General features: G+C 50.7%; 1 protein-coding gene across 2 annotated transcripts; it reads right to left on the bottom strand.

Annotated features, from left to right (window-relative positions):
* Positions 1-440: 440 nt before the first annotated feature.
* Ssuh2 (ssu-2 homolog) lies at positions 441-20,864 on the bottom strand. Of its 2 annotated transcripts, none has more exons than XM_057790163.1 (12): positions 20,837-20,864; positions 16,845-16,943; positions 16,327-16,408; positions 13,998-14,130; positions 12,848-12,908; positions 11,742-11,866; positions 10,366-10,428; positions 8,745-8,830; positions 7,557-7,649; positions 6,381-6,486; positions 5,535-5,645; positions 441-587 (listed from the first exon to the last, which is right to left on the bottom strand). In XM_057790163.1, the coding sequence occupies exons 1-12, from the start codon at positions 20,862-20,864 to the stop codon at positions 441-443; spliced, it is 1,134 nt and encodes a 377-aa protein (XP_057646146.1). The 2 variants fall into 2 exon arrangements, with proteins under 2 accessions (XP_057646146.1, XP_057646151.1); XM_057790168.1 differs by having other exon boundaries at positions 13,998-14,127.
* Between the last annotated feature and the right edge of the window lie 2,261 nt (positions 20,865-23,125).

Raw genomic sequence — 23,125 nt, 5'->3', positions numbered from 1 at the left:
AAGCAGTGTTTCCAGCCCAGAGGACAGAAAGCAAAAGTGCTGGGTGGAAATCAACCTGTAATTACATTTCAACACTTCTATACCATTGAGCATGCTCCAAGGCTCATAGCAGAATCCAGACTAAAATAAGGATCAGCAATACAAGACCCCACAAACAACTAGGGTATTAGATTGGGGGGAGGCAGAGCCTCCACCATATATGTTACTTCTCTTCATTATTCTACAGGAACTTGCTTAGGAGAATTCTTATAAGTTAAACATGGGTCCCACCAGTTGAGCCTCATCAGGGGTGGAATATGGACAGATGATTAACCAATTGTTCAGAAAGACTTCTGGAGTTTGCAAGGGGTTGTCCAACATCCACCAACATAACTACACTTAAAAACACTGCTGTCCCCTTGTCAAATGTAACCGGTGGACTCTGGGGACAGCTCTGTCCATCAGAGGATCGTGCATCCACAGCAGTATCGCTTAGGGTAGTCAGCCGCATACACCTGGTGGTCGGTGCCATAGATGTAGTAGACAGAAGTCTTTCCTTGGTACCAGTAATGAACTTCTGTGATGGGGATCAGCTCGATGGTCTGGCGCTGAGGAAACAAACGGCCAAACACAGAGTCACACACTAGTCTCTCATTTGTTTACGAAGCAGCATCAGCTTCCCTAGGCTTGTGGGGTAACGTGCAGAGCTGGGTGCACAGGATGTCCAGAGCTGACCATCTGGATGGATCTCCTGCTGCGCTCCTGTGCTAGTCCCATTTCTGACACTGTAATATAATATCATGACCAAAAGCAACGCAGGAGAGAAAGGGTTCATTTGGGCTCCTAACTCCACGTTACTGCCCATCTCATCTCAGAGGGGAGCTGATGTAGGAACTTGAAAGAGCTAAGGAATGCATGCCTTTTCCTATTCGTCATCCACCTCCACACTCACACAGCCCAGGACTCAATACAACAGGATGGCGCTGCCCACAGTGGATGGATCTTATCATCTCACAATCCAAGACAACAGCCTGGTGATCCTAGATGTGTCGAGCTCACAGCTAACTGCCCATCACTGTTCCTTCCCACGGTCTACGTTCTGGGAAAACTGACTTATCTTCAGTCACTGTCTGTTATTAGAAGTGAGGCATGGGTATCCTCAGGGGACCTCAAGGAAGCCCCAAGACATTTCCAGAAGCACAAATGTCTCCATGAGCTACTGGATGAGGGTGAAGAACAAAGTTGTTTTCGATACTTTCACATCCAAACCAGCAGAGAGATGTCTTGAGTGGCTTATTGATTTTGATTTTGGTTTTAAGACAAAATGTCAGAGAAATGCCAGCATTTGGTAAATTCTGTGAGGCTTATCTGGCCAGATGTCCCTCCGCCACCACCACAGTTGTGTGTCAGCATAGCCTCAGAGGAGTCTTTCTCAAATGCTCTCCTTTTGGTAGATAGGAAAACAAAAGGCTCGTGCGACTTTGGGTCCTGAACATCAAGCACTGCAAGCCTGGGCCCCTCACCTTAGCAGTCCCCTCGTCAAGCTCAGATCTCCTCCCAGCATCCACCTCTTCCTAAACAGCGCCCCACCCCGCACCCAGAAGAGGGAGCAGAACTCTCGATCTTTCACAGAGTCAGCCTCAGAACCTCAACTCCAGCCCCTTCTCTGAGTAGTTAGTTCAAATCCTTCAGCTATGCTAAAGAAGGAAGTGGGGCTTCTGGGGTGGAGGGAGGGGGTGCCTGTCACCTTTAGTTCCTGGTACTATTTGGCTGTTGGCAAGGGCCACGCACAGCTGGTATACAGTTGTGGCTTCTCCAGATGTTAAAGTAGCATGTCCCTGGGGCATCTCTGCGGTCTGCCCTGTGTCTTTGGCTCATGCTGCTTCCACACCCCACTCTCGGGCAGAGGATCCCAAACCCAAGAAAATGGTGTGACAGCTAAGGGCCAAACCTTCCTCACTCTCTAGAAGCCCTTCCCATCAGAAACCATCAGATGGTTGCTCAGATTTCTCTTCTAACTGCCCTTGTGTCCCCAAGGAATGCTGGGGCAGAGCAGAGCCCTGGAGGAAGACCTAGGAGCATAGGACACTGCCCAGGAACAGGCTTAGAAACTTCCATGACCCTTCCTGTGTGGTGCTGAGCTCTATTTCTCAGACCTTGACTTTCTTATATGTGGAATGAGGTCAAAACTCTTTCAAAGTTGGGGTGCCAAATGAAATCAGAAAACTAACTCATATCCATCAGCTAAAAGCAATGGCACAAATGATCATTTTGGAAATCAAAGGCAGAAGCCGAAACACTCCCCCCAAAATTGATATGCAAAACCTTGTAAATAAGGACTAACAGACACATGAAATTAGGAGCCAAGGCTGCTGCTCAGAGGCCTGGGCAGAAGATCAGGAACACTTTGGCTTCTAGACCCTTCTACAAGAAGCAGCAGCATCCCCGCCTCTATCCACTGTGTGCTCAGAAGATCTGGATTTAAGCCCACAAACCACCCAAGCCCTCAGCCCTTCAGAAGATGGTCCTCTTGTAATTGACTGCTTGTCTGTTTGCTTCTTGGCTGTACTCCACAATGGAGATGATTCTAGCTATCCACTTGCACTGCTGGAACTGTGCTCACTGTGGTGGCTGCCACCTCCTCATGACTAGATTCCACTCCCCCATCTTCTATAACAAGGATAAAACACTGTCACAGACCACTGCCTCTGGCTCAATTGGGATCAAACCAGGACCAAAGGCCAGGTAGAAAAGAGAATCCCAGATGTAACCTCACTCATTCTGTCCCCTTAAAAATAAAAATACGTTTTTTTTAATGTGCACATCTCCTGCCTTGCTCTTTCCAGCTCCAGGATTTTCCACGGTGGATTATGTTGCTTGAGATTAGCTTGTCATAGGAGAAAGGCTTTAGAGGCCATATCATTTAGTTCAACATGTTGTGAAAGGACTCTCATTGGCCACTCTGTGAGTATAATGGTCCCCACAGTGACCAGTGTTTGCAAGCTGCTCGAGTCATGTTGTCCCTCAAGCCCAAGTATTCCTAAAGCCTCCTGCCATGCCCAAGATAATGTCCCATCTGGGACTCCTTTACTCAAGCCAGACTGTCACAGCAGGCCTAGAGCGCTATGTTAAACAGGCACTCATGTCCCTCCTGGCAGACTATTGATACAGTGGATCCCAAGGAGTCACACAGGGGGTCAGGCACCTTGCAGAAGAGGTGGGCTAGAGATGCGTGGGACCACACCTTGACCAGGACCTAAGCCTGTCGGGGTTCCAAAGGCAGACCTGGAGGTAGGGAGTCACTAGATTTCTTTACGCATGCCTCTTTCCAGCATGCTGCATCGAGTAAATCTTTTGCTGCTTTTGCCTATTCCTCATCTCGTTAGTTCACATTTTGGGAACAGGTGGCCAAGCCCAGACTGTGGGTTTACTCAGGTAGCCACCATGACACTCCACCCAATGCCTAAGCCCCGGGAGACCAGTGGGTGATCTGTCCCTGCCCAGTCCCATTTCCTGACAGCCTGCTGCTGCACCCACCCCAGACCTGACCACCGATCCCCATAGCCCAGTTTTCTGCAGAGAACTCTGAGAGCTATAGAGCCTACCTTTCATGTCCAGGGCAGATGGTGCCAAGAAGGCAGCAGTCCAGCCTCCTGGCATTGGGGCATGACTGAAGCTCAGAGCCACTCTGGAATCAGACTGGGATCAGACTGAGGCTGCCTTGTAACTGACTTGGTTTCCCTCTCAGCTCTTCCCCGATCCTTCAAGCACCCTTTCCTCAGTAAATGACACTCATATAGGCATTTCACGGGGCTGCTCTGAAGAGCCCAACCTGAGATAAGAACCAACCTCATGACTTTTCAGACACTAAGGGTCAGTGGAGGGGGATTTAGGTCAAACCTCCGGAGAATGCCAGAACTAAGAAACAGGTGCCAACTAGGTGTGTCCTGCAGTGTCTGGATTACTGACAAGGTCCCAAGTCGCCAACCCCAGGTCCCCAAAAGCGTATACTAACTTCCAGAATATCTAATAAAAGAACTGCTGCTCCTAAGAAATTCCTTCCAGTCTCTGGGCTTGTATTTATATGAATAACCCAGAGGCTCAGATTGGACCAGGGGATATACCACAGAGACTATTGGCTCAGATTCTTGTTATGATGTTGAAAAGCTGGAAGGTTCCATGTAAATGCCTGGATGATAAACAGTCTGAGAGCTCCCTGCTATGTGCAGACACAGAGCTGAGTGGAGACTGAATCTTCAGAGGGCCACCCAGGTGACCACCTGACCCTGGGAGACAATAGAGTTTGGAGTACCTGAAGCTCACTTTAGTCCCCTTCCAGATCCCAGGTGGTCTCAGTTCATTTGAAAACATGAATGCTTGCTTTCTCTCTCCTTCCTTCCAGCAGGAGAGATGTGCAGAGAACAGGAAGTGGGGCTCATTGGGAAAGACAGAAACGAAAGCATGTTGTGCCACAGGGTAGCACCTGAAACCCTTAGCCCACAGAAGCAGTCAGGGAAGAAACCAGCCATGAAGACATATGAAGCGGTTGCCTCAGGATGCCCCAACTGAATCAGGATGCTCCAGTTGCCCAGGATGCCCCCATCTTCCCAGAATGCCCCATCTTCCTAGTATGCCCCAGCTGCCCCAGAATGCCCCATCTTCCCAGAATGCCCCATCTTCCTAGTATGCTCCAGCTGCCCAGGATGCCCCAGCTGCTCCAGGATGCCCCAGCTGCCCCTAGGATGCTCCAGCTGCCTCAGAATGCCCCAGCTGCTCCAGGATGCCCTGCTGTCCAGGATTCCTAGCTGCCCAGGATGCCCCAGCTGCCCCAGGATTGCGTGAGGATGCAGAAGACCCAGAATCTAAGCCCTGCCTGAAAGGCCAAGGTTCCCCATCACCAACCTCAAGCACTGGGTGTTCCCTGAGGTCAGTACTGGAAATCTTTTCTTTGAGACATAGACCCTCACTGAACCAGATAAGCTGGGCAGCGAACCTCACAGAGCGGCCAGGACCCCCGGGAATAGTGTCACTACAGAGAATATTTATGTGGGACCTTGGGATCTGAATTCAAGTCCTCATGCTTGAGCAACAAGCACTTTACTCACTGAGCAATCTCTCCAGACCCCAAGAGCTCTAGACTATGGCTCTGCCATGCTGCAGAGATGATGATTCCATTGCCACCTAGTGGCCACCAGAGGAACTTCCCAAATGCACTAGTGCGCCGGCCTAAGATCTGGGTACTGACTGGGTTTCTTCCTGCTCTCTGAATATGAGGGGGTTAGAATCACACTAGGACTCATTTCCTGTGAATGAATCTCCAGTCCTCTCTCCCAGTGACTGACGGTCCCTCCTGCCTTTTCAATGTGATATGCTGGCCCCCAACTCCAGCACACTGCCTCGACCCTGAAGTTTCTTGAGCTGTGCATTTCCCAAGCTCTTGATCTCCTGCACCCTCACTTCTTAAGGTAAAGCCTCATTCCCGCCTTTTTTGTGTGACCAAAGAAGCAGCCCCAAGCCAAGCCCTCATCCTCAGTCCTCAGTTCTCCCTGCCTCACCTGCTGAAGGATGCGCGCACTCCGGGAGGCCAGAGCGGTATTGTGCTCCTCAATGCCCCTCTGGGAGGCCAGAGAGATATCCCGCAGGGGAAAGTCCACAATTGGGTACACCTGGGGAGAGACAAACAGAGCACCTCACTTTCTCTCCCAGAGCACCCCCACATAAGCTATGGAAGATCCCAGGGCCAACTCCACTAGGCAGAAGAGTAGGCCCAGAGGGTGATGGGGGAAAGGCTCCGAGGCCACGCAGCAAGCTGAGGGAAACTCTTTAGACCTCATTCACCAGTTTATTGACTCAGGGAGTCCAGGACAAAAGGGAGGGGTGCAGAGATTCTACATTTCCACCTGCAACTCGTGTTTGCCAGAAGACCCCTTCTGGGGTCCTACCGTGTGCTGAGCTAGATAAAGCCGGGACTAACACACGTGGTTCATGTATATCACACCAATATTGAAACTTCCCACTGTGTGACTGGTAGACACAAAATGAACGGCGCAGAACACCAAGCAGCAGGTTAGCAGCTTCATGCAGCATTGACTCAGACCCTGGAATATCCCATATAAGATCTTCCTCCACGTGGAGACAAGCCCCGCCTCCCTTACAGCTCCTCCTTAAGCTCATAACACGGGCAACCCGGTGCCCTTTCCCACGTCCTCTCAATATCCTACCCACCTGGGTAGGGGGCCGATGACCTCGTGGCCCTGACACCAGACTCCATTCAGAGTCACCGAGGGCCTCATCTCTGTCTGGGCAGCTCTGTCCCTACCATACACATCTGCCCTAAAGCCCGCAGAGGGCCAGACGCTCCAGCTAGTCTTCGGGATGCCAACTTCTTTGCACCTTCTTACCACGGCATTCTCGTCCCTGAAGAGGTTTTCTCCTCTGGCTTTGGCAAGCAGCTCCCCGGGGCAGTGGAGGTGGTGTGGGGACACAAACTCAAACAGGCTGTTCTTCCTGGAGGAGGGAACGAATCGGAATCGGCCCCAGCTACAAATCACTGATCATCACACCTAAGCAGAGTGGTGAACGGGGGCTGGGACTGGCAGTTGGAGCTAGTGCACAGCCTCTCTAAGCTCAGGGCCCTGGCCTGCAAGGAGCCAGTTGATGGAGGAAGGTCATTGGTTAAATAATAAAGAAACTGCCTAGGCCCATTTATAGGCCAGCCCTTAGGTGGGTGGAGTAAACAGACAGGATGCTGGGAGAAAGAAGCCGAGTAAGGAGTCGCCATGATTCTCCCACTCCAGACAGACGCAGGTTAAGATCTTTCCTGGTAAGCCAGCTCATGGTACTACACAGAATATTAGAAATGGGTTAGATCAATATGTAAGAGCTAGCCAATAAGAGGCTGGAACTAATGGGCCAGGCAGTGATTAAAAGAATACAGTTTCCGTGTAATTATTTCGGGGCATAAGCTAGCCATGCGGGCGGCCGGGTGCCGGGGACGCAGCTCCGCCGCTCTTATTACAACAGCCAGTCCCCATGTACCTTTGGTTGCCTAGCATTTATCCCGGCCAGGGACAGGACATGGACTTCGTAATAGGAGCACATCCATGGCTGACCTTGGGGATACATGCACACGATTTTATCCCAGACATCAGAATTCATGGGCCTCGTGGCTGCTGCCCCGGCAGGTGATGATGACAATGTAAACTCAAAGCTAGAACCAGGGTGATGGCTCAGGGGGTGAAGGCGCTTGCTGCCAAGCCTGGCAAACTGAGTTCAATATCAGGATCTAATATGGCAGAAAGAGAAGCGACTCCCTCTACAGGAGGGCCACGGTACCCAAGTGCCTTCACGTGTACACACGCACTTCCACATCTAAGCATGCTCACACTCACACAAAGTAGTAGGAGTCGTAGCTTGAAAAATGAGAATAAAAGTAAGCTCAGCCAGAACCGTCCTGCATTCTCTCCCGCCACAGCTGCTCCCTCCTGGACCAGGTAGAAGCCCCCAGGAGGAGGAGGTTCTCTGTATCCGCAACAACCCCCCACCTCCACCAGGCCTGGCCCCTGAGTGTCACTTACCACATGATGACCAGTTGGACAAAGTGCTCCAGCTTCCTCTCCCCCTTGCAGGTGGCACATGTCTTGTTCCCCCTCCCAGAGCAGGTGCTGCACCTGTGGTCACAGTGAACAGTATTCCTGTGTCTCCAGAGGCTCCTGCCCCAACCCTCTCCAATAGAAGACAAATACCTGCCCACTGTCACCCTCTCCCTCCTCTGACAGCTGGGCTAGGGTAGCCCTTTAGGAGTCTATACTCCCCAAGCCACTTGGTTCCGTGGCTTTGTGCTCCCACCTCTGAGGCCAGCTTGGGATCTCAGCCTGGCTGGTTGCCTCATTCCATCTGTCTGGCAACCAAGCCAACACAAACGTGGACCCAAGTCAATACAAGGAGAACCACCTTAGAATGTTTTGGGAACTCTTCAGAAGAATGTCCCTTCCCACCAGAGTGCTTAACCTGGTCCCCTCACCACTCCAGCTTGGTGACACTCTTTAAGCACCTGGATCTAGCCAGACCTGATACCATGACATAAATAACTTCTTAGACTGTACAGTTGTTGGGGCCTATAAATGTACTCTTTTGCCACAGCCAATTTGAGCTGGGTTTCTATACTTGAAAAATGAAATAAATGAATGTTCTAACCCAAAGACATTCTTTACTAGTCATGGTAGAAGGTACAGTAACCCTTGGCCAGTGAGGCTTGGCCATTAACTAATCTAATTTTAGACATTTTCACTCCTTGTAGTTTTCTGTTTCCCTTCCAAGGCTTATACATATTGAGAGGACATGAGTTCCAAGACATCACATCCCACTGTATGCAAAGCCCCAAAGGCAGAGATGGAATGTTCTGGGTTGTTTAGTCGGTCCACCGACTTGCTAAGCAGCTCCTACAGCCAGGCCCTGCTTTGCGTTATATAAAGAATGCTTTGCCCAGAGCCTGAGCTCAGAGTTTAAACTGGCCCTTCCCGCTGGTGTTCCTTGAGTGCCTCTCCACGCCCCATCTCCTCACACCTGCCCTGATGATTTCCTGAAATGCCAGGCCCTGAAACAAGCTCACCCACACACGAAGTCCAAGAGCACCCAATAGGCACGGACTCTGGCGGTACAGTGATGAGAGGGTCAGTGACCCATGGCCTTTTTGGCTGCGCAGTGACCAGAAAGAAACCTAAGAACAGAGAGCCTTCCCTCACCCACTGCAAACATACTCCTACCTGCGCCTGCCGGATCCTGAACACATATGGCATCTCCGGGGCTGCCTGGCCTTTCGCTTGGTACCGCTGCAGGACGAACACCTCACCTGTGGACACGTCCAGACTCAGAAGAAGTCTCTCTCAGAAGCAGTGCCCAGGCCATCCTGGGACCAGCTTCCAACCCAACCCTGTGACCTGGACCCAGGTCTCTTCCTTCCCTGGGTTTGTGGTTTGTGGCTTGAAAATTGGTGCAGGGCACAGGGTTCCAAGACTTCATGTCTATAGATCCCTGCTTCTTCTCTCTGATTTGACCCTACTCCAAAGCCCCAAGACCTGCCTCCAAACAAGTGTCTGGAAGGAGCCAGGAGCATAGTGACTGAAGACCAGGGTGATGGCAGGTCATTTTTAGGAAAATACCCAGGGGTAGACTCCTGGCATTCAAAGCAAGTTCGGGGAGAAGGGAGAGGAGGAAAGGAGCCAGCTGGGAGGAAAGAACAAAAAGATCACAAGGTGGTGGGGCGGGGAAGGGGTGGACTGCAGAGGCCCAGGAGGCCAATGGCAGGAGGACACACGGAGAGGAAAGAAAAGCCAGGGGCAGCCCACTGGGACCCACTGTGAGCAGGTGAGAGATGAGGGCCCAGCAGGCGTCTGGATGGAGAGAAAGGCATGCCAGTACAGCAAGCGATCACTATGTGTCTGGTGAGCAGACCCAAATAGGGAGCCTTGGCTTGAACTTCTAGCCTCCAGAGCCAGCAGTCAGGCCTCTGTAAACCCAGGATGTCTTGGTGTGCTGCAACAGCCTGGGCAGATAACCCCAGCCCCTTCTACCTCACCTCCCAAGCCTTCTGAACTTCACCTCTCTGCGTCCACTTCCCTGAGCTGATGGCTGTCCTCCACAGAGCGCTCTGTCTCGAGTCTGGCCTCACAGTCAAGCAACCATCCACCATCCTTGGGCATTCAGTTGTACCCCCTTTGCAAAAGTTCATCCAAACTGAGATTGTTGACAGTTTACACCCCCTCACAGAGGGGTGGGGAGGGTCACAAGATTCTCACCTCAGTTCATGTTACTCTCCACCGCCTGTTATAGGCAATTCTGCCTCAAGGAGGTGCTAGAGTATCTAGGTCTAGGAAGGGGGACTCCATCTATGCACATGCTGGCTAAGGCATTTCAGAGCCAGCATGCTGAGGGAGGCACATCCACACCCTTATAAGCAGCCCTCAGAACTCCAAAACACTCACTGGCTCTCCAGAATAAGCTTAGATAGAATTGTGCCTGGGTCTGTGGTTGGGACCTTGGGAAAAGGGACAGATGTTTTCATCGTTCCTTGGGAAGGCATTTTAGCATGGCCCTAGGACTCATCCGCTGGCAGGGCCCAGCCCTATGCAGATCCTCAATGCCTATGATGAGGAAGAGGAGAAATTCCTAAACTGCACCATCAAAGCGCGAGTGAGGGTTCCGGGAGACACCCATTCTGACTATCCCAGTCACAGATGGGAAACCGGAGACTTAGAAAGGGAAAATGTTTCACTGAGGTGACACTTGGTGCAGAAGCCTCTAGACCCTTTCCCTGCCCCGCCATCCCTAAGTCCACCCCAACACCCACACAGGATCACTTACTCTTAGGGCCCACCCATGACTCACCATGCCGGCCCCGTGACAGCCGCTGCACTTATAGCGGCCACGCCCGTGGCATTTGTGACATTCCTGAAAGGGAAGAGTTCTCCTTGGGTGGAGGTCCCTAAGCAGGACCAGACAGCATGCTCTCACACTGAATGTAAGCAGAAAGGGCCTGGAAAACTCAAAAGGCTCATAATTCTGCTTGGGAGAAAGGAGGACAGGAAATCCTGGATGGCTTCGTTCTCCCAACCCTAGACTACCATGGGAAATATAAGCGAAAAAGACCCTTCCAAGTAGCTGGAGACACAAAGCAGCCTTGAATGCCAACCCAAGGTCTCAGGTTAGAACATCCCCGCCCAGCTCAGGCTTCCCCGCGTGGTAAGATGCCGATGCTGTGAGCCCTCAGCTAGCTCACGCTCTGGTTTCCTGTCAGACTAAACCACAAAGGCTGTCTTGCCTCAGTAACCCACTCACGTGGGCCTCGAGAACACATGAAAGGGACAACGCTTTTGTGAAAGGCAAGGAGCTAGCTGCCACACTCTGTCGCTAAATGGAAATAGTTTCTGTGTTGTCCAGAAATGAGCGAAATGCTGTCGTGACCCCCTTCAGCGCCTCTGTGTCTGGTTACTTTGAGGACTCAAGTGGTCAAATTACATTCTTAAATCAAGTGTTAATGAGAAAACAGCCAATTGTCAGATAAGAAGAGAATAGGGGTGTCAGTCAAACACCAGGTTTCCACACTTCCTGCTAAGACAGATTTCTAGACAGCAGACATCAAAACTGTTCTCCTACTGACATCCAAGGAAAAGCTCAGTGAAGTGGGGGCGGGGGGTAGATTGTACGCTTGTGTTTACACAGCTCATATGGAGGCCAGAGGTCTTTTAAGTGTCTGCTTCGGTCTCTGCCCTCCTTACTTTTTGAGACAAGGTCTCTCTCTGAGCCTCCAGCTCACCACTCTGGTCGGGCTGGATGGCCAGGGAAGCTCAGGAATCCTCCTGTCTCTGCTTCCCAATGATGGGGTTGCAAGTGCAAGCCCCCACACCCAGCTTTTTACCTGTGTGCTAAGGATAAAAACTCAGGCCCTATGCTTGCTCAGCAAGTCATTTACCAGCTGCATTTCAGATTTGAGCTCGTGTCAATTTCATTGAGTCCTCCACTACTTACCTTACTCTCAAGCAAAAACCAAGCAAGGAAGCACGCATGTACACAGTTGCCCTAGGAATGTTGTCACTTGCTATTTCCAGCTGGTGACGGCCCTGTCGCCTCCCTAAGATACATGCTGTTCTTAAGTTGGGTTTTATTTTTACCACAGGCATGGCCTTGGGAGCAAGCCTGGTGAAGCACAGAGAAGGTGAGAAACAGACTTAGTGAGCAACACGGATGACCCAATCAGCTGTTACCTTGACCAGAGAGGAGTGAGGCACTTGGAACTTTCTGGTGTCTTCCTGAAACATCGGAGGCACCTGGACCTTCATGTCCCAGAGCCTGGGAGAGGCACCTCTCTGCGGTCCATCCACCGAGTGGTCTGACACAGAAGGGGTCATCGTGAGGACCGAAAAAGGCACCAGGCATAAACCTTTGTGTTTCCACCCAACAGCATGACTCCCCCTCTTTGGTGTGCACATCATGAGCTTGGGCTGCAGAAGAGTGGGTACAGGGCCCCCCTGCCCTCTGAGGTTAAGCACTTTGAACCTGGGTTTGAATCCTGGTTCCTCTACTTCCCAGCTGTGAAATCCTAGGAAAGTGATTTGACCTCTCTGGAATTTATTCATCTCATCTCTAGCATGGGGATGAATAATGCGCACCTAGCATGTAGGATTACAGTGACAATTAAACTGAAGCTTGTGTATAAGATGTCTGCACAGGATAGGCACTGAAGGACCAATGAGCAGGAACCATCGCTACCGTACCCTCTACCCCGTTCCCATCCTCTTCCAGACAGCATGCTCTCACACTGAAAGCATACATAAAGGGCCTGGAAAACTCAAAAGGCTTGTGCATTCTGCTTGAGAGAGAAGAGGAAAAAGAAATCCTGGAAGGCTTCCTAGAGAAGGTGACATCAGGTTGAGTTTTGAAGAATGGACTAGAGATGGACAGCAGAAAACAAAAATCATCCCAGGAAAAAAAAAAGAGAGATGCCTCTAGAGCACTGCAGAGTGCAAGGTGGGAGGGCACAGTAGGTGAGGACTTTGAGGTTCTAGAAATTTAAGGGTGTTAGGTGGATGTCCAAGCCCAATGCTGTCTTCACAAAGTCAAATGCTAGGCTTTCTTCAGCCTCTTGCAAACTAATTCTGGGGCAGAATTACCTTCCGGGGTCAGTACTGGGGAGTCTCTAAGATAAAAGGCATTCCACTGTTTTATAGTAAGTGGAGAAACTGAGACAACCCCTCCCCCCAACAAAGACAAGCATCAGATTCAGCTTTAGTGACTGAGCCAAGTCCTGAGATGGTCCCCCAGGCCCAGCCTTGTCCCTTCCAAGCAAACCGAGTCGAGACAGTTCACTCACTGGTGACGGGCTGAAATGTCCACTCGCTGCCCCGGGATTCGCTGAAGGTCTCCAGGCGATACTACAGATGAGAACACCAGAGCATCACAAGCCGTGCTGGCCGCTCCTGGTGACAGCACTATTCTGCAAAAAGATGATGCTTCCACCCGCATGGGTTTCTGGGAACAAAAGTGTGACTACCCCTGCCAGGACCCAGTGCAATCGCAACTCCCCATAAAGTTCCACATGGGAACCTTCTACCGGACAAAGCCTGTACAGGGCAGTACTAGCCCATGGTCCATGGAGGCCCCAGGTTCCCTGTTCAAGCACTCCCTGACTCATGACAAGGTCCTTCTCCTTAATCCTTATGCACAGACTTAGGGTGAGAAGGGACCTTGGGCCTCACCTGGGTCTCTCTCTCTCTCTCTCTCTCTCTCTCTCTCTCTCTCTCTCTCTCTCTCTCTCTCTTTCTCTCGTTGGAGAAAATAAAGGCTTAGAGAGGTCAGCTCTTTGCCTAGATCACAGGGTTGCAAGCTGGTCCCTTTTTTCTCTACATCCAGGACCTATCCACTCTCAAGAGCTGACTTCCACTTAATTGTGTCTTCTTGGAGTAAAAGTTTGACACTAGCAAGTATGCCCTGAGATTCTGTTTCAGGGCCCCGTGTGTGCAGGAGACCAAAGCACCATCTATGGTCTGAAGGTCAGAGGTGAGATTTCCCCAATTCCAAGGCACAGGCATGACTTGGGAGACACAGAGGCTAGCCAGGGTCAGGGGAGTAGAGGGTCCCTTGTCAGTCTGTGCCTCATGGAAGCATGCAAGGAGGCCTAGGCTTCTGGTTGACAAACCTGACTTTGAACCCTAGATCCACCACATCTAACCATATGTGTTTGGTCAAGCATCTCAGCCTCTCCTAATCCCCAGTACTGGCTCCAGTCTCTGTGGACAAACCCTGCATTGTGATGGACAGGTCAGGGGGAAAGAAAGCCTGACATGGTCTTATCTGCTTTCCACAATTCCTAGTGCACGTGAACTTGTCCATCATGATGAGATTCCTATGTTCTGATATTAGATACAAAATAGGGAAGTTGTGGAAGAGACTGTTTGCATGCACCCCCAGGACCAATGCCCCATGGCTCAGTGTCCCCAGGTCCCCAGGTATGGCCTCCCTACCCTGCAGAGGGTTTGCTGTCTCAGCTCCTGGATGATGATGCTGCCAGCAGCCGCACTGCTGTAGCAACACTGAGAATTCACGAAGCTGACCAGGGCCTCCCGGGCCACCTCCTCAGTCACCACAGGGACTCTGCTGGAAAGAGGACAAAGGAGCAGAGGTCTGGGAGGGGCCTGTGGGCTCACCACAACTGGTCCCTTAGTGTATAGGGGAACACCCAAGCCCGAAGAGCAACGAATCCAAGGCCTGACTGTGCTAAGAGTCAGTTCAGGAGACATCTAGCCAAAGGGACCACGTGACAGGGTGCTCAGGGTAGGTAGGACATTCTTGAAAGCCTAAAACCCACATTAGCCCAAGTATGGGGCCTAGGAAAGAGGCTAAATTGTGAATTTAAAAAAAATCTCCTGAGAAAACCAACTTAAAGGGAGGAAAGATGATGAGAAAGGGCTGAGAGTTTCCACGGTCACAAATGAGTTAGGACTGACAGTCTCCATGGTCACAAATGAGTTAGAACTGACAGTCTCCATGGTCACAAATGAGTTAGGGCTGACAGTCTCCATGGTCACTTGGCTCCATGCTTCTGAGCTCACAGTGAGGCAGAGAGCTATGGGGGGAGCCTGTGGGGGTGCAGAGCAGCTGCCCTGGAGGACAAGAAGCAGAGAGAAGAGGAAGGAGCCAGGGACCTACTTCCTCCAATGAGACCACAACTCTTTCCACCATCTCCCAAAGGTCCATGCAGTTGTGGCTAGCAAGGGATAAAGCCAACGACAAGGCTGGAGCCCTCAGGATCCATCACTACTCAAAGCTCTTCAGTGAGGGGGAAAGCGGGAGATGAAGTCTCTGGCACAAGAGCCTCCAGGCTATCTTGGTGTAGGTGGTCCTTCTGTATTTGCATTGCTTTCATTGGTTGAATAAAGAAAATGCCTTGGCCTTTTGATAGGGCAGTCCTTAGGTGGGCGGAGAAGACAGAACAGAATTCTGGGAGGAAGAAAGCGGAGATAGGCAGATGCCATGGTTCTCCTGACTCATGCCAGTAAGCTGCAGTCAAGTAGCAATACACATTAATGGAAATGGGTTAAACTAATATGTGAGAATTAGCCAATAATAGGCTAGAACTAATGGGTCAAGCAGTAATTTAATTAATACAATTTCTGTGTGGTTATTTCGGGGGTTAAGCTAGCCAGTGGCGGGATGCCGCCTGCTCCTCCTACTACTCTATCTCATCACCAAACTGTTTCAGATGAATAGCCCTGCTTCTACAGATGGGGGAAACTGAGGCCTAGAGATGATGCTACTTTGTCCTAAGGAGGTAGAAACAGACTAAATGAGGTCCCCTCCCTCGGGGACCCGGATCTTTGTCAGAAGAGCCGTGAGCATGCATGATAACTAGCTGAGGGCTGATCCTGAGGCCACAGCCTGAGTGTGATGGAGTGGGTCCTCTCCAGCCCCTTCTCTGGAAAAGCTTTCTCCCTGAGATCCAGGCACCTCCTTACCATGTCGTTCCCCAAAACACCTCAGTAAGGAGCCTTCTGTCCTTTACCTCCCTCCTTCCCACATGCACAGTCTCCCTGATGCCAGGAAAGCCATTTGCTCCCTATTCCTAAATCTCACCACTCCCAGCACAGCCAGGCCTGGTATAAGGTCCCACATGAGTAACAGAGCTAGCCACTCAATTCATGCTAGGACCGGGAAGCAGATACAGAACAGAAGGGTACGCACCTAGAGTTACAGGGACTCCAGAAGACTCCTTTAGGCAAGCCACATGCTAAGCCACAAAGGTGCATTTAGGAAGGGGGCCTCACCACATTCTTTCAGCACAGAGCTGATTGGAATCCAGAGCTCTGTGACAAGTCTACTTGAAACAAAAAGGGTGTGCATCTTCCCTCACCCCCGCCAAGATAGAGATTGGGAGGGTGGGGTGGATGACTTCAGCAACAGAGAACCAGAGTCAATATTTGAGCAGCATGAACCAGACAGACATGGGTCTACTGAGCTCCGCAGTGGCAGGGCAAAGGCACCATCGACAATGTACACACAAATGACTGTCGCTGGATTCTGGTATCACAGGACTCACAGAAAACAGCCTAGGGGCTGGGTTTGACCCAGAGTCCAGAGTTTGCAAAGCCCTGATACTGTCTGTGGTTTCTACTGCTGAAGAACCCAACACTCTGAAGATTGCCAGGGGATATCCCCAAGGAGATCTGGTTCAGTGAGTCTGGGATAAAGTGGGTGTCGCCAGAGGGTTTTTCAATGGCGGAGGCAGGGTCAGAGCATTCCCAAAGAGAGTTCCCATGGGGCAACAGGAGCATGTGGAAATGCACTGAGACTCACCTATGCTCCAGGACTGAGGACCAAGATGCAGGCTCCTGAGACCTTCCCAGGGACTCTAGGGATGGAAAGAAGACCTGTCCTCCTAGAGGAGAGGGAGGGAAGACATCATCCCAGCTTAGAAGAACAGGTGTTGATGCAGTGAAAGAAAAGGCTGCCCTGGTGCTAATTCAAGGCTAGCCTGGGCTACAAAGTGAGTCCTAAGGCCAGCTTGTACTATTAAAGAGAAAGGAAGAGGAGGAGGAGGAGGAGGAGGAGGAGGAGGAGGAGGAGGAGGAGGAGGAGGGAAGAAATGTAAAAAGGGCTGGCTCCAGCAAACAGAATAGGATTTTAAGACCAGCATCGTTTGGGTAGCAGAAGGTTCAGCATCACAGAACACTGCCTACTCTCTATCAAATCCCACTCCCCACACTTCTCAAGACCCTAGGAGAAATGGGATCTATCTCAGCACTGATCTATCTGCCCCCAACCAGCAAGAGCCCCAGGAAGAAGTTGTAGGAACCATGACCACTCTGACTCACCACACCCTTGAAGAAGCCAGTCATAGCTGGGCAGTCCTTCCAGGAGCTCATCAGGGGGCGCCACAGGACTCTCAGCCTCAAAACTGAGGTCAGCCACACCTGCCATAAAGACACCAAGATGATAGTGCCAAACTTTGTAGCAGCCAAGGAGATGGGGCAGAATCTGCAGCGACTTCAGGGGAAGCTGAAAACCGAGAGTGGGTACACACATAACACCTCATTCTTTGGAGAAGGGGCCTCTTCTAAACCCTGGATTGGGCTGAGGGTGTGACTTAGTGATAGAGAGCTTCCCCACCACACACAATTCTGATCCCCCACTATAGGACAAACATCAGAGAACCCTCTAGATTGTTACTTGTACCAAAATTAAATTTTATGGCCCATTCCTTCTAGGCTAATATAAGTGGTGAACAGAATGCTAACCAGGTCTTGTGGTATGGGAAGTCCTTCTGTATATGTGTTTCTTTTATCGGCTAATGAATAAAGAAGCTGCTTTCGGCCAGTTGTTTGACAAAATATAACCAGGCTGGGAGAGAGAGAGAGAGAGACGGAGGGAGGGAGGGAGGGAGGGAGGGAGGGAGGGAGGGAGGGAGGGAGAGAGAGAGAGAGAGAGAGAGAGAGAGAGAGAGAGAGAGAGAGAGAAAGAGAAGAAAGAGAAAGGTGTGAGCTACCAGCTGGAACCTCGCCAGTAGGCCATGAGCCTCATGGTAAAATATAAAATAATAATAATGAGTTAGCCAAAGATATAAGAGCTAGCTAGCAATATGCTTAAGTGATTGGCCAAGCAGCGGTTTAAATAATATAGTTTCTGTGTGATTATTTCGGAATTTTGGGTGACCAGGAAGCGAACAAGCAGCCTCTGACTACAGTATCATTCTCCAGGAGAGCAGCCAGGTTCTCCTGGAAGGGAGGGCTCAGGGTTGCTGAAGATTGCAAAATGTGGCTGGGAACAGTGACGGGAGAAAAAGAATGCCCTAAAGACTAACACTCCTCCCTGACACCCTCCAAGTCAGCAAGGCTCTTCTCTAATAGTGAGACAAGCCACCTGTATCTCTAAGCCTTCTTTTCAAGGTAGAAAACATGCAGGGGTGGGTTTGTAGCTAGAGGGAGTGCCCTTCTCAGTGGGAAGGGGGGTGGCTGTGATACGAAGTGGCAGGGTCCCAAGTTCTTCGAAAGGTTTTGCTTTGAATGAGTTCACTGATTTAAAATGCTTAGCAGCCAGGGTCAGCCGCTGTCTTCTGTAAAGAGGTGGGTGAGAGGTGTTTGGACTCCATAGGCTTAACAATCCCAGTCTCGCTTACTGGGTGTCACTGCAGGCATGAAAGCAGCCACACCTTGACAGATAAGTGTAGCTTTGCCCCACTCCAGTGTTTTGTAGGGAGCAAAGTGGGCATCCAGGTTGCCTGCTAAGCTGTATCTTGCCACCTTCCTTGGACCCTCATAAGCCAGTTGATGGAAATAGTACCTGTAGGGAAGGGCTCTCAGAGGGTCAGGAAGGTGGAGGCTGGAATGGGGGTTTTTCTGAGCCAGGATTCACATGTGTCCATCCATTGTCATTCCCAAGAGCTCAGTAAATATTAAAGTCAGGGCTGAGTATATGCCAGTCCCAGAGTCAAAGGGATCAAGGGTCATCATGGCTGTGTGTAGCTATGGTCCTGGGCTCTCCAACATGCCATGCCTTCCCAAGTGTCACACAGATCGAAACTGATGCCCTCATAATGGGACCGTGTGTGACAGCCTCCGTCCCTGAGCCTGGCATATAAAAGCCACTCTCTCCCTGGGCTGATCTTGATGTGTGTTCCTTTAAACTAGAAAACAACAAGGAAAATGTCAAGTGTAGCGAGAAAGGCCACTTCTGTCTCCTGGGATGGCCCTGGCTATCAGGCAACCTTGGGTCAACTAGGGCACCAATCTCTGTCCCTTGAAGGGAAGACAGAGAAAGGCCATGTGGCTGCAGTGACCTCCTAGATACCAAATAAAAGGGACATGATGATGGGAAGAATGGAAGGTGGGTGACTCAAGCCCTATCCATCACCCTGGAGCCACCCTGACCTCTGGGGCTGTCCCGGTACCTCAGTGCTAAATTTATACCCCCATTCCACCCAAACAAGAAAGGACTCCAGGCTGACCCCCAGAAGAGCACATTTCCTTTACCACGGGAGGAGCACAGCAGAACTATGGCGGTCACCTACAGTGTGCCACACTGTCCCCAGGGCATTGGGGTGAGTTTGGGGGCACCTGTCTGGCTGAGCACTTTACCCTGTTGCACATGGCACTGTCTAAGCTCACACAGAAGTGGCCTCCCCACGCCAAGACTGCTGCATTTTCCCACTCGTGCAACTGCAAAATGAGGCCCAGAGGTTCAACCTGAGGCCACCAATCCACACAGGCAGAGCAGAAAGAAGTGCTCATAGCTCAAGCCCTGCCTCCTTGTCCCCAGGGCCTCAGCATCTGTCTCCAAGTCCCCAAGTAATCTGCTGCCAAGAATGCTTTGCAAAGACAGATGGAGAGGTGGAGTCTGCTTGCCAGTCACAAACTAATTTTCTTTTGCATGAAAAGAATGGTTCTTGTAGAAGAAAACACAGTTAAGAGAGAAGCCCTCTCATCTTTTATCTTTCCCAATGCTATTCTCTCTGGCTCAGAACCTTCTCTGTCTTAACGGGATCCCAGTGGTATCCTCTCCAGAGCACCGGGATCTCAATGCACACCTGCCCATCACATCACACGCCACATCTCACCCTCTTCATGCATGGGTGCTCCTCTAGAATACTGAGAAGAGCAGGCATTCAGTAGGCACATACGAGTGTAAGGTGTGCAAAGCACCCCATGTGTGCATGAGTGTGTGTGTGACTGGATCGTCGCTTAAGCTTTAAAGAGACATTCAGACCTCTCTTCCTCCAGTTCTCCTAACACCTCCCCCCCCGCCCCTAGGTCCCTCGGCTCTCTGTTTCAAACCACATAGCCTTAAAAAATGAAGTCCAGAGAGTTCGAGTGGGCTGAGCTGAGTCACCCAGCAATCTGGAGGCAGAGCTTGGATCTGAATCCAGACCTGACTTGCTAGCCTAAACAGTGGGAAGGGACGTGCCATCTGTAAACTGCAAGTCTGCTACAGAGCTGCAGCTTAGAGAAAAAAGATGCCACTGGGTATGAGAAGATTTTCAGTCCCAGGGTCCGTGGAGACATACTTGGCTCATAGACCTCTCTGGGATTCCCAGAAAAGTGGCAAGACCCTCGTCGCCTGCCTAGAAAGCAATTCAATGACACTGTACCCATACCCCATGGTCCCCACACTCAGATCTCCTGGTCCAATTTCCTTTTACACACGGAGAAATGGAGGCTTGGAGACATTAGGTGTCTTGGCCCAAGACCACACAGTCAATCTAACTCAGAGCCAGGATTTAAATGATATCTCCCAATTCTCCACCTGCTGCCACCCCAATCACCACTACATTGCCTATACCAAGTCAGGAAGCAAACGTTCTTTCATGTAAACATAGTCTATTTCCTCTGAAACCTGTTTCCTTTCTTGGGTTAAGCGGCCCTTCGGTCCCATTGTATTTCTATCCTGCTAATGACAGATTGGGGTGACCAGGACTGTGACAGACAAGAGGGTGTATATAAAGATTTGGGCAGTAATGTTGTACATTAACTTCATCTAGGAATGAGACAGAAGAATCCTGAGGGTCAGGCTTCTGTTTGGCTGGATTAGGGGGAGAGGGAGGGTCACTATCGCCTAGAGAAAAGAGAGACAAACATGGACAAGGCATATAGTAGGAAGGGGGATGCCCTTGAGGTAACTGTGGCATTCTGCCCATTGCTCTAAAGGATATAATAGAGAGACTATTGGCTGCCACCATCTGTCTTTCCCAAGCAAAGAAAAAAGGAAGGAAGAGATATCAAGACAGATGCTAAGGGAAGGCAAGTGATGTGGAGCCAGATCTCGTTCAGTGCTCCCTGCAGAGATGGCCCATTCCTCCCGAGGTTCTACTCACTGTCATCCTCATTTGGATCCCTGTCCATGGTCAAAGCGTCCAGCCAAGTGAGAGTCTGCATTCCTGAGGGCTGAGGGACTACCCTCAGCCCCTCCCAGCCCATTGTTACCATTCTACACACAGCAGAGGCAAAGCTGCCGTGCATCCGTCAGAGCAGAGCCCCGCCCTACGTCTCAGCTCCTTGAATGTCCCACAAGAGCCTTTAATTTGCCAAACTAGAGACCTGGGTCCTGGCTGCACTCTGTGCAGGGAGCTTACATCCTGCCATTGTTCCCAGCTAGGATTCGAACCCTCTTCTGCCTGACACAAACCCAAGTAGGCCACTCCATGCACCAGTCAGGGGCAGGCTTCTACATCCCAGAAAAGCACAGGTAACTGGCTGGCAACCACAGGAGACTGCCCCTCATCGGAGAGAACACATAGGTGCACTGGCTGAGATCCCTGAAGTCTGGATAGCAGTCTCTTGTGTCCTTGAAAGCTTGGAGCAGGAGAACACACATCACACCACAGTCAAAGCTAAGTTCCCACCTAGGGTGTGTGGGTCATCCTGATACCACTCTACCTACCTATGGGGTTGTTTGGGGAGGGGTTCTGGGGCTAGAAGCCAGGGCCACAGGCATCTGAGGCAAAGCCTACCACTGAACTGAGCCCCATGTCTGTCTGAGTTGTATATGTCTGTATAAGTTTGTGGGTGAGTGGGTGAGTGTATGTATGTATGTATGTATGTATGTGCGTGTATACACAAATGTGGTGAAGGCTAAGGACCATCTCTGGTGGACAGCCTCAGACACTGTCCACTTTTAGTTTGAGACAGTCTGTCATCGGCCTGGAACGTCACCATGCAGGCTAGGCTGGCTGCCTAGGGATGCTCTCTCTGCCTCGCATCTCACCATCACTAGAGTTACAAGCTCACACCACAACATCTGGGGATCGAACTCATCTTCATGTTTACACAGAAGTGCTTTACTAACTACGCCATCTCTCTAGCGCCATCTGTGGACTTGGAAAGGTCTTTACAAGTCTTTGGCAGTGAGACCCAAAAATTTTTCATCGCTCACCTATGGAAGGCCATCCCTCCTCCAGATGAGTCTAAATATTGACCACCAAAGTTGGTCTCCCACTGATAAATGTAGAGGGCTTGAAAGTTGGTCCCATTCTCTCCTGTGGCCTTGGCAAGGCTTCCTCTGGACCTGGGAGGGTCCCTAACCAAGGTCATGCTGCTCTGGTTGGACCTGACTTGTCCACCAGTACTCGAGGGGATGTATCATGCCACTCCTTCCCAGGGTCGTGGTCACTCTGTAAAGCCTGCCTCGGGTGGCCACAGTGCTAAGAGGCAGCTCCTGTGCTGTGTGAGCTGCCTTGGCTCTCCCTGCTGCCTTTTCTTCCTTACTCACTGTCAGTCTCAGGAGGATACCAGAGATCCGCAGCAAAAATGACACACAAACTTGACAGAAAAAACAGACAATTTGCCTGGCAGTGGTTGCACATACCTTTAATTCCAGTACTCGGGAGGAAGAGGCAGGCAGATCTCTGAGTTCAAGGCCAGCCCGGTCTACAGAGCTAGTTCCAGGACAACAAGGACTACACAGAGAAACCTGTCTTGAAAAACAAAAACAAACAAATGAACAAAAATACAGACAACTCAATCCTCACAGGTAGGTTTTTAATGGATGGGAGCATTGAAGTTCCTTGTTGTGAGAATTTTAAATGTTGTATCTCTGCAGATACCAGAGTAAGAACAGCTCCCTGCAGAAGGAATGCAGATTGGGGACTCAGTGAGCAAGATTCCAAGCCAGGGGAAGTGCCATCAATGTCTACATAATGACCAGAGCTATGTGTGCTTACATCTCTGCGTATGTGTGTAAGCACATCTGAGTTTAAACCTGACGAATGGTAGATCAACGGACAGGAATACAGATGACAGAGAGATCAATGAGAGCACAGCCCTAGCACAGTTACAGTGCCCCACCGTTTTATCTGGGGCGTTCTTGCCTAAAACTCCTTTGGCATTTGAAAGAAGCAGCCATAGGGAGTGGCTTCAGCAGTGAACAGGAAGGAACAGAATATTAAGTCGAGCTGAGTATTAGGAGTGATAGAAATCTCAAGGCTGCAAAAACTGATGGTAGCTGCTGCCTCTTGGGAACCAGGAAGCACTGGACAGCGAGAGTGACAAGTCCTTTGCTATCCTCCACCCTCACCAAGTTTAAGAATTCATAAAAGCTCTTAAAATACAAGGACAAATGGTGTTGTATCTCAGTGGTAGAGCTCTTGCCTACCATGCATGGGTGG

Source organism: Chionomys nivalis, chromosome 1 (assembly GCF_950005125.1).
Source record: "Chionomys nivalis chromosome 1, mChiNiv1.1, whole genome shotgun sequence".
NCBI classification, from domain to species: Eukaryota; Metazoa; Chordata; class Mammalia; order Rodentia; family Cricetidae; genus Chionomys; species Chionomys nivalis.
The sequence above is the reverse complement of the archived record's forward strand: the minus strand, read 5'-3'. Positions and strand labels throughout refer to the sequence as shown.